The 12,346-nt window shown below is 34.7% G+C and overlaps 2 protein-coding genes across 2 annotated transcripts in view; both read left to right on the forward strand.

Annotated features, from left to right (window-relative positions):
* The window catches only part of LOC125670090 (uncharacterized), a 675,065-nt gene that overhangs the window by 44,125 nt on the left and 618,594 nt on the right, over window positions 1-12,346 (forward strand). The window lies entirely within an intron of this gene.
* Window positions 1-12,346, forward strand: part of LOC125669399 (FAS-associated factor 1-like) — a 34,481-nt gene that overhangs the window by 18,775 nt on the left and 3,360 nt on the right. The window contains exons 9-15 of the mRNA XM_048903863.2: window positions 1-89; window positions 1,783-1,846; window positions 1,937-2,018; window positions 4,450-4,604; window positions 5,496-5,632; window positions 6,708-6,796; window positions 7,179-7,259. The exon at window positions 1-89 is cut by the window's left edge and continues 23 nt beyond it. Coding sequence (XP_048759820.1) covers window positions 1-89; window positions 1,783-1,846; window positions 1,937-2,018; window positions 4,450-4,604; window positions 5,496-5,632; window positions 6,708-6,796; window positions 7,179-7,259 — 697 coding nt within the window. The remainder of the gene's footprint in view (window positions 90-1,782; window positions 1,847-1,936; window positions 2,019-4,449; window positions 4,605-5,495; window positions 5,633-6,707; window positions 6,797-7,178; window positions 7,260-12,346) is intronic.

The raw sequence follows: 12,346 nt of genomic DNA on the forward strand, positions 1-12,346 counted from the left end.
CAGTGATGATGATGACGATATGAATTCTATAGAAGATGACATGTTTGATCAAGAGGAAATGCCAAACCGGGGGAGACCTACACCTCTGAGTATGCATTGAATGTTACTATGATTATATTGATTCTAACTCAATGGTGTCAGATTTGCTGTCTGTCTGCACATCAACTTTTAACGTTTTTAACGTTTCCATAACTACTTTGTGAAATTGGCACTAAATTCCATGTGAAGAAGGGGAATCAAATTAGAATCTTGTGTTCAAGGAGAGTTAAGAGAGAAAGATGTAGATATGTTTGCATCATTAGATTGTATTGATCTTGTTTAACATCTCGCTCGAGAATTTTTCACTCATATAGAAACGTCACCAAGACTGGTGAAGGGCTTCAAATTTAGGCTTATGCTTGGCGCTTATGGCCATTGAGCAGTGAGGGTTTTTCAGTATGCCTTACCTACTGTGACACGGGACATCCATTTTTAAGGTCATCTCTGAGGATCCGTGACATTCACACCTGATGCTGAGCGTTTGGCGATGAATCTGACACTACTTGTTTTAACGACTTAGATCTGTCGCGGCCGGGATTCGATCCCCCGGCCTTCCGTATTGCAATTTTGGAAGTCTGAGAACCATTAATTGGTGGAGATGTTGCTGCAGTGTGTTATGTTGGGTCCCCAAGATTGAGGTCCCAAATTTCTATTGAAAAATGACATTGCACTCTCTTCTTAAGAGCAAGAAAACTATATATTCGTCAGATATGCAAAAACATTTATGTTGTGTAGAATTAAAAACTTCAAATTATTGACAAGGGTGAGACCACATTCAAATCATCAAATTATTGGTAAGGGTGAGACCACATTCAAATCATCAAATTATTGGTAAGGGTGAGACCACATTCAAATCAAAAGTTTTTAATGTATAATAATAGGCTGGAAATATTTCCTTGTCAGGAATCATACTGATAGTTTCTTTTATTATACACGTGTGTACCCATTAATAATCCGTTTTTTGGTTAAATTCACAGAGTTTGATCCGACTTTACGGATCACCACACTGTGGTGACCCGATTCCAAATCATGTCACTTTGAAACTGATGATGTCACAATATATTGTTTGTTTTTTGTGGGAAATGATCAACCATGTCACAAAGCTGCATTCACAAAAAATTATTTCACTGTATATTTTTGATAATTTGGAATACATTCATTATATTATAAATGTGGATTTAAAATATATAAGCCTAGGGTTATATAATAAATCTTTCATTACTACAGTAATTTCATCCGAAATTAGTTGACAGGCATCAAACTCGATAGGGATCAAGTCACTGTAGTAACAACATACTAGTACCTTCATGTTTACTCAATTCAAGTCTGAAGATAAGGTTAGAATCACAAAAGAGGTGAAAAGTTTTCTCTATTTATTTCTACAAAAAGAGTGAAGTGACTTAGATGAGTGGTGTAGTGATTCCATTTGATAGCTTTATTTTGAGCTAAGTGTTTGAGCTGAATTGTTACATTGTGTCTGTCAGTGAACTCACTACGTGTACCTGTGTGTTGGAGACTTGTTTCCTGAAATACATGCATATTACTATATCAAGCAATAATTAATCGTTATCATCATTGTCTTATCATATTGATATAAAATGTATGTAGTGAATATATTCACAAGGACATCTGTGTAAAACTCTAAATAGAAACTTCTGTAAAACCATGATAACTATTGATAGTAGGCTTAGGGTTATCCATTGATTGTATTATTGCTTACTGTTCATATATTGGGACTTGCAGTGCCAGAATCAGTGAATGATGAAGTAGAAGCATTGGAGCACTTTACCAAAGAATTTAGAGAGAGGTATGGTATACTGCAGCAGTGATGATATGTATTTTAGTGATCTTGAAAATTTTGTCAAATCAAATTGACAGAGGGAACGTTTTGTTTTAGATATGGAGAAACACATCCAGTATTTTATGTTGGTTCCTTAGAAAATGCAATAAAAGAGGCTCTAAATGGTAGAGCAAAAGATGTAAGTAAACTTTCTTTTTTCTCTGTGGTTTCTTTGATATTCATGGGCATCAGTTTTATTTTCAGGAAAATGCTATTGAATTGGTATATATAAGTGCATGTATATTGGCTATGACAACATATATATGTCCCCTTAATAGCAGAGACAACAAAATTCAGTAACAGTCTATTTTAACTCTAAATTAGACAGCATATACATGTCTCCTTAATAGCAGAGACAACAAAATTCAGTAACAGTCTATTTTAACTCTAAATTAGACAGCATATACATGTCCCCTTAATAGTAGAGACAACAAAATTCAGTAACAGTCTATTTTAACTCTAAATTAGACAACAGTTGACATGGTAACAGATTCTGAAGTGTTTGTATCAACAGAGGTGTTTATATGAATTTGTTGACGTGTACATATATCAATATGATGTGGGTGGGGAATCAGGAATTTACTATGTACAACATTACAAATGTGTTTTCCCAGACACTTTCTTTCATTATTTATCATTTGATGTTCTAAGCTGTTTGGCTGTGTACTCGGTAGCACTGAGCTCAAGTCTTAATCTCTTTGTTCAACTTTTAAACATACACATGCATTTACTTTGGTGCAATTGATGCCACTTGATTTATCGATGTAGTGAGTCAATTCATTGGACAAATAAGAAATGGCACAATCGAGTGACATTTTGATGCAAACAAATATGGCCCATGTAAAATACCATTCACATGGTATTTTTAAGAAATATTTGTTAAATATCAAAAGTAGGTATGTGAATTACATTGTATAAATGTACTAAAAATACAAATGTAGCACCCAAAAAAATAAAATAATGTAAATCCATGTATGTATTACTGTTTTAAGTTTAGATATCTTTTGTTCCTGTCTAATGTCCCTAATGTATAAAATGTAACATTCAAGCTGACAAGAGTTGAAATAAGTTGTAGAATTTCTCTGTAAATTGTCATAAAATAGATAGTGTAAAAGTTATCGCAATTCACCTTTGAATTAGAACGCTTTGGCCGATATAGTATTGCGTTGTGTGACGACACAATTGAATCTGTTTGTAATACAATTGCGAAATGCAACAGAAACTCTCATTGGTCCATATGTATAAGTCCGCCCAAATTCCCTTATACGGGAGTAGTCAGGACGGCCAGATGCTAGATGGAAAAAAAAACTTCAAAGGAAGAAAGAGAAAAAGTTGTATTCTTGTGTTGTTGTCTCATAAATTTAATATAAAAAAAAAAAATTCCTAACATATTTTCCTACTATACTTGTGTCCAAACATACCTTCAAATATTTATTAAAGCCCCATACGACCCAAAAACTCGATCACAGCTTTTGATGATTTCGTTCGTAGACGTAGCCATGTTAGGTAGCCAGTCAATTCTAATCCCGGTTCATTTCCATATTGGCACAATAGCGTCTAGATGTGTACTAATTCCCCACAAATATTTTAGCTAAATTGTTTAAATAATATACCACCCCAGTCCTAAAAATGATAATTATTCAAAAAGCTAAACTCACGGCAGTGCGGCTTTCATTAGTCATGAGCGGCTGCGCCGGCCGATCTCCATCTAATGGGCTTATGTAGCATTTTCATTCATCTAGAGCTTATTTTACCTAATTACAAAAACTGGTATAAAAATGTTTTAATTTCTATTAATTATTCGTGTTGATAATAAATGAAGAGCGAATACATAACTTACAACCGATTTTATGAATAGATACCAATAGCAAGAGTTCGAATTGACCGGCTACCTAACATGGCTACGTCAACAAACGAAATCATTTGAAGCTGCGAGTTTTCGGGTGGTGTATGGCTTTAATGAACATTTGAAGGTATGTTTGGACGCAAGTATAGTAGGGAAATATGTTAAGATTTTTTTATATTGAGTTTATGAGACAGCAACACAAGAATACACCGATTTCAGGCCTCAACCGTCCGCAGCTTTTTGTGACCCGTAAATCGAAGGTTTTTATAAGAGGTGGATCTTTTCAAAGAGCTATGTACAGTTCGAATCCGCTCGAGAAAGTGGGCGGGCTGTAATCGGCCAATGAAAACTCTTGTTGTATTACATCAAACGTCTCATTCAATTGTGTCGTCACACAACGCAATACTATATCGGGTAAAGCGTTCTAATTCAAAGGTGAATTGCGATAAGGATATTTTGTGAAATGTATGAACCTTATATTACTGTAACCAGTATTTTATTTTACAATGTAGTTTTTTTTCTTCACTTTATGATGAGAACCTAGAATGAAAATTTGCTGATCACTAAATTTTCATTGTCAAGCCAAATAACTTAATCCCAAAAAATTGTTGTTGAATGAAAAGTATTGAAACCACAGTACTGTTTACATGAATATGATGAAGTAATTGAGTTTCTTTGAATATCCATTTGAATTTGTGTATGATTAAATTTTGTTTTTCAACAGAGGAAGTTGTTGGCAGTGTATCTTCATCATGATGCGAGTATTTTATCCAATGTGTTCTGTTCACAAATCCTGTGTTCTGATAGTGTGGTTAATTACTTAAGCAGTAACTTCATTACCTGGGCGTGGGATATGACACACGAGACAAATTGTGCCAGGTAATCACTATATACGTTGATCTGTAGTGTGGTTAATTACTTAAGCAGTAACTTCATTACCTGGGCGTGGAATATGACACACGAGACAAATTGTGCTAGGTAATCACTCTATATTATACGTTTATTGCATGATAGTGAGGGAGATATGAAGATTTATTCACCCAAGAAAAATCATATTCCCCGAGGGTAACGCCCGAGGGGAATATGATTTTTCTTGGGTGAATAATCTTCATATCTCCCGAACATTCATGCAGTAAATTGTTTATTATACCGAAACAAAGCAAGACCACAAAATTGTATTTGAGATTGGAGTTTACTCATCTATACATTGTACATGTATGTAGCTGGGATCGCCCTAGCAGTAACACCACACCATCAACGTATATATAGAAGATACTAACAGCGAAATAGTGATATGATAACCAGTTTTTGTATTTCCATTCTCCTTGAATGCTGATTACTTGCTTGTTTTTGTATCCACCAAAATCAGGCGATTTTAAAACTGTATATCAGAGACCCGCATATTTTGTGCCTTATGAACTATGAAAGTAGAATGACTCGGACTTATTGTGACGTCATAATACACTTTGACGTTAAATTTATGGAAAATGCACGAAGCTGCCCAAGGGTAAACATGATAGGGAGATATGATGTTTGAGAGGGAGATACGAAGTTTTGTCATCCCTGGCACGTGACTGTCTAGACCAATCAGATTACGCGTTGCATAGAATTCTCATACTGAGGCATAATAAACATTTCTCTGCCACACTGTCAATTCAGTTCCCCCGTTATTGGATAAACATGCACAATATAGCTGCTTGTAAGTGATTCTCTAACAGTGTTGATGATGTTCACCAGAAGTTATACAGATTTTTATGTTTACATTTGTAGACTCATCACCATGGCTACTAGACACTTTGGTAATGTAGTAGCTGGACAAATAAGGTGCCTGAAGCCAGAACAGTTACCAATGTTATTAGTCATTTCTAGGGCCAGGGCGACGAATGAAGTCATAGATATGATTCCAGGTGGGTGACAACACTTGTTTATTTGCTGCACATCCTGTAAATTTATTATGCCCCTGGCCACAGATGGGGGTATACTGTATGTGTGCTTATTTCAGGATATTTAAAATTTGGTGCATTCAGAGCTGATGCACTATTCTATGCAGTAATTCATTTTAGATTTGAGATTCATTCATGATTCAAAGGTTGTGTAATAGCATGTCATAAAATCTTCCTAGAGTCACTTCATGCAGAGAAAAAGTATGAAATTTTTCTCTTAAATTTTTTTATCTACTCAATTAGTAACGGTTGCCACCTTCTGAAGGACATTGGTAACTAATTAGTAATCTGTACTGGGTAATTGTTAGTTTAACGAGTTATTTCAAAGGTAATCCGTATCTGAGTAAAATGTACCTTTATCAGACATGATTTTTCTCTGCTTTAAAGCAGAATTCCGCTTTTTGGACTGGAAAAATCTGTTCTCTATATAACGATTCCGCTTCAAATCAGTATTTCCTCATTGTACTCTTCTCATTTATTGGTCGATTCATTATGTTATTGTCCAATCAGCATAACGTACACTGATTGTAAACACGTGAGCCTTACAGAAATGTCTGTAAAAGTAATACAAAGAGATGACAGTGATGTTTAAGGCCATTGAAAAGGTATAGTTTTGAAGAATCTTTTAGTCAAGTGTTGGTAGATTGCGTAGACCTTTACCTAAGACTAGGTTAGGGAACCAGTACTTACTTACTATTATTGGCATTTTTATAAAGCTTAAAACTTCAAAATGGGTTCACAGAATGCTTTTATTGAAAAGCATCTGAAGTCAAAATATCCCTGGACCCCCTTATTTAGGGGCACTTCCCCTACCTATCCCATTGGGGAGGACCCCCCAGACCCTCTTGCTTTATCTCTCTGTAGAGTCATGTCTGAAGTTACAAGTAAGTTTTGCACACCTGAGCTGCATGTAAATGAGCTTTTCGAATAAAATATAAGCCTGGAGACAATGTTAGACTACGATAAGGTATGTTGATATGAATGATAAAGATGACGCAAGTGAACATCGTCTCCCATGGACCTTTTGTGTACATTGTAGGGTCAGTAACATTAGATGAACTTATGACTAGATTAATTCATGATTCAGAAAGCTTCCAACAACAGCAAAGGATAGATATCCAAGATGAGGTAAGCTTATTGAATTTCTACTGCTGGAGTTCGGGCATTTTTGTCTGATCTTATGTACATTTAAGACATATATTTCACGCTGCACACAGGCATACTTTTCATAAAATGCTAACATGCTTCATGAAGTATGCAGGTGTGAATCATCGCAGTTCATACCCTCAAATGAATTTATTTATATTTACATTCTACTTTCATTTCTTTCGGAATTCCCAGTCATTAAAGTACACGTACTACATTTATCAATATTCATACACACATTGTTCACAACTGTGATACAATTAGGAGGAAACGTCTATCGTTACAATTTGTAGAGATATCAAAGGCTAAAACTGTAAAGGAATATGCTTCTGTTTACTGATTTGCTTAATGCATCCCTCCGCAGGAAGAAAGAGAGGCGCGGGATACAATAAGGAGGGAGCAGGAGGAGGCATTTAAAGAATCACTTGCTGCAGACAGAAAGAAGGTCAGTCAGGACTGGTAACATATTCACTGAATTCCAACATGAAAAAGATTACTTTGTGTGGTGCCCGTCCCTCTGTCTGTGTGGAATCACAATTAAACAAGATAACTAAAACAGTATATTGCAGCAACCTGTAACATGTACACACTGGTTGTTTTTTCTTGATCAAAAAGAATTCTGGAAATTTGTAAAAATGGGTTATTAAAGGCAAAATTATTGATCTTTTCTACAATATACACTTAACATCATATACTATTCCTGACTCTTGATAATTGAAGTCGATGGGACGGCCAAATAAGTTTTGAGTGATCAAGAGTTTTGAGTTTTTTAGTTTTTAAGTGATGGTTTAATCCAAAAATCAGCAATGTGATTTATAAATCTTTTACTTAGAAATCAGTTTTGTAACATGCGGTTCTTGTTCAAGAAGCTTTTGAGCAATACTTGCCATGCTGACATTGTGGAAAAGTCAGGTTCGACTCGCATCCTATTATAGCTGAAATCAGTATTAGCTGTAGAATTTGTTTTGTTAATCGTCATGAAGTAAATGAACCTTAAACTGAAATTGACACTTCTCTTAAATATCTTTTTAAGCTTATCTTTTTACTTTCATACATGTATCTCACAATTGTAGTCTTGAAATTGAAGTCCATGTTTCATACCTTATTCAATGCTAAAATTGATCATCTGAATTGTGTAATTAACACCTACTAACAATTACAAGTACAAACACCCATACATTGTCAGAATGGATTAAAAGTATAAGAGGAATATTAAAATCCTGCATTAGACATATTAAAACAAAAGTATGTACTATCTATCCTTCTGTGTTTAATAAACCAGAAGTGATAAAAGAATTCGATAGGTTACATGAGGAATATGTTTTGATTCCAACTGACAAAGCTTGTAACAACATTGTCTTTGTTTGTAAGGCTCATTATTACAACTGTATTTTAAACGAACTTGGCATTAATTCCAACTTCGGTAATCGTACTTATACTCCAACTGCCCTTTCATAAGACAAAGTTCTTCAAAACCATACTTTAGTTTTAGATGCATTTAAGGTTAATCGATCCTCGTGTGATGTCATAGGTTTTTGCAAAAATCTTTATCAAATTAAACTTTGCGCATGATAGAAATATATCTTCTGAGGAATTTTATTCACTGCATAAAATAAAAAATTTGGTAAACTATTCATATTGAAAAAGTGTATATTTTCTATAGATAATCAATTCTTTATAATTAAAAAAATGTTGTCAAGAGCAATAACTCCTATGCTGGTATTTCTTCTACTGCATGTCTATTATGCATGATTTCCCTAATATCCACAATTAATTAATACATATTTATGAATTAACAGTTTTTTATGCCCCCGAGATCGAAGATCAGGGGGCATATTGTTTTTGTCCTGTCTGTCATTCTGTAATTCTGTCTGAAACTTTAACCTTGCTAATAACTTTTGAACAGTAAGTGATAGAGCTTTGATATTTCACATGAGTATTCCTTGTGACAAGACCTTTCCGTGGGTACCAACATTTTTGACTCTGTGACGTTGACCTTGGAGTTTTACCTACTTTTTGAAAACTTTAACCTTGCTAATAACTTTTGAACAGTAAGAGATAGAGCTTTGATATTTCACATGAGTAATCCTTGTGACAAGACCTTTCCGTGGGTACCAACATTTTTGACCCCATGACCTTGGAGTTTGACCTACTTTTTGAAAACTTTAACTTGCTAACAACTTTTGAACAGAGAGCTTTGATATTTCACATGAGTATTCCTTTTTACAAGACCTTTCCGTTGGTATTGAACCTTTTGACCTTGACATTTGACCTAGTTTTAATATTTTTTTACATTGGTCATAACTTCTAAATGGTAAATATTAGAGCTTTCATATTGTAAATGAGCATTTCTTTTGACAAGATCTTTCTACTGGTACCAAGATATTTGCCCTTGTGACCTTGGCCATCTTCGGAATTGGCCATTATCGGGGGCATTTGTGTTTCACAAACACATCTTGTTTTAAACTATTGACATTTAAAATTTGTCATCTCGACAAGTTTTTATCTATTTTAATTATTCTGTACAACGAAAATGTGTGATTTTCTGATGTTAACATATACTTCCGTTTTTAGCTCTTCTGAGCCGAAGACTCAAAGAGCTAATGCTATGGCCATTTGTGCGGTGTGCGTAAACTTTTTAGAAAAAGGGCTATAACTCAAGAACCCCTTGGCCAATTTTTTTAAAATTTGTTACTGGGTATCATTGGCCCAAGGGCTTTCATACATACTAAATAGAGGGATGTGACCCTTTAACAAGGGGAGATAATCAGGAAAATACAAACAAAAGTAGTGGTTGCTAAAAAATCTTCTTCTCAAGAACCACTGGGCAGATTATCACCAAACTTACATACACATAAGGATGAGGATATGTTGTAGATTAAAAATTGTTCAAGGCATTACCCTGGGGCAAAGGGCGTGGTCTCAAGGTCACTTCAAAGTTGACCTAAATTTATATTTCCTTAAATCTTTGATATTTTAGTCATTATAAGGACTAGGATCATCAAATTTTGACAGTTGATGCATCTTAGGACCTTGTGTCAAGTTGTCTCAAAAGTAGGTCACGGTGACCTACTTTTTGAATTTTGCAGGTATTTATTTTAAAATTAATTTTGATGCATATCTTGGACACTTTGAAGCCTATGATCATCAAAACTTGTCAGTTGGTGGATCATGGGACCTTGAAATGCGTCAACTGAAAAATAGGTCACCGTGACCTACTTTCTGAATTTTATGGCTTATCATTTATAGATATATTTTAAGTTGTTATTTCAAATACCGAGAGGTTTAGAATCATCAAATCTTGTAAGTTGATGCATCTTGAGGCCTTGAAACATATTTATTAAAAAAGTAGGTCACAGTGACCTACTTTTTGAATTTTGCAGATATTCAAATTTCACATTTTCAATTTTAGATGCATATTTTGGGCACTGTAAAACCTAGGATCATCAAACTTTGTCAGTTGATGCGTCTTCAGTCTTCGGTTTGTGTCGACCAAAAAGTAGGTCACCGTGACCTACTTTTGGTATTTGACAGCTAAATTACTATATTTCAGACACTATTTGACCTACAATCATCAAACTTTGTCAGTTGATGCATCTTGAGTCTTCGGAGTGTATCGACCAAAAAGTAGGTCACTGTGACCTACTTTTGGCATTTGACAGTTATATTTATATATTTCAGTCACTAATTGACCTACAATCATCAAACTTTGACAGTTGATGCATCTTGAGTCTACGGAGTGTGTCGACCAAAAAGTAGGTCACCTTGACCTACTTTTGGAATTGGACGGCTATATTTATATATTTCAGATACTATTTGACCTACAGTCATCAAACTTTGTCAGTTGATGCGTCTTGCATGTTCAAAGGGTGTCGACCAAAAAGTAGGTCACCTTGACCTACTTTTGGAATTGGACGGCTATATTTATATAATTCAGATACTATTTGACCTACACTCATCAAACTTTGTCAGTTGTTGGGTCTTGCATGTTTGAAGGGTGTTGACGAAAAAGGAGGTCACCTTGACCTACTTTTGGAATTTGACGGCTATATTTATATATTTCAGATAGTATTTGACCTACAATCATCAAACTTTGTCAGTTGATGGGTCTTGCATGTTCGGAGTTCGCTGACCAAAAAGTAGGTCACCATGACCTACGATTGGAATTTGACAGCTATATTTCAATATTCAGATACTAATTGGCTTAAAATCATCAAACTTTGTCAGTTGATATTTCTTGGGTTCTCAAAATGTGTAAACCAAAAAGTAGGTCACATTGACCTACTTTTTTTTAATTCTTAGGATTTAACTAAAGATTTAGAATACTAAGAGGCTAAGAATAGAAATGGTGGGGTTGTACAATTTATCAGAAGAGCGATTCTAGGCCCTTGGGCCTCTTGTTTATGTCTGACATCTTTAAAATGTGGCAACATACACATTTTCTTTGGTTATTGTTTAAATTTAGCTATATTGAATGGAAATTAATACAGTTTTTGCACTTTTAACCATTATTATTGATAAGTCACATGAGGAACGATCCACCTTAATGTCGATGGGTTACCGTACCTATACTGGATTCCTAAACTTCATAAAAACCCTTATAAACAAAGATACATTGCTGGATCCAGTAAATGTTCTACCAAGCCCCTATCTTTGCTCCTCACGAAAATATTAACAGCTGTGAAGGAGAAACTTCAAATGTACTGTGCAACTACATATGCCAGAAGTGGTGTGAATCAAATGTGGATTCTATAAAAATTCTAAAGAACTTTTAGTAAACTTGAAATCACAAAACTTTTCTCAAATCAACAACATCAAAATGTATGACTTTTCAACACTTTACACGACCATTCCTCATGATAAATTAAAGACTAGACTTTTTGACATCATAGACAGTTGCTTCTTCAACAAAAATGGAAAACGTAAATATTTCTATCTAGTAATCAGTCATCCAAAAAATTACTTTGTGAAACGCCAGTCTGATTCCACGCACAAGTACTCTGAAGTTGAAATAAAAAATATGCTGGAGTTCCTCATTGACAATATCTTTGTGGTCTTTGGTGGTCAGGTCTTCCAACAGTCTGTCAGAATCCCCATGGGCACGAATTGTGCTCCTTTGTTAGCTGACCTGTTTTTATATTCCTATGTAGCAGAATTTTTTCAAAAACTTCTATGTGAGAAGAAAAAATCTCTTGCTGTGGCCTTCAGTTTGGCATTTAGATATATCGACGACGTATCATCTATTAACAATAATAATTTTCATTCATATGTTGATTCAATATATCCCAGTGTACTCGAAATAAAAGACACCACAGAGTCGTCCACTTCTGCTTCATACTTTGATATTTTATGGAAAGTAGATACTAACGGAAAACTAACAACTCAACTTTATGTCTAACGGGATGATTTAAACTTCTCCATCGTCAACTTCCCATATTTATATAGCAATATTCCTTTATCACTTGCATATGGTGTTTATATCTCTCAACTGATTTGATACGCAAGAGTTTGTTCTGCATATGGTCAATTTTT

This window comes from Ostrea edulis, chromosome 4 (assembly GCF_947568905.1).
Source record: "Ostrea edulis chromosome 4, xbOstEdul1.1, whole genome shotgun sequence".
Classification (NCBI taxonomy): domain Eukaryota; kingdom Metazoa; phylum Mollusca; class Bivalvia; order Ostreida; family Ostreidae; genus Ostrea; species Ostrea edulis.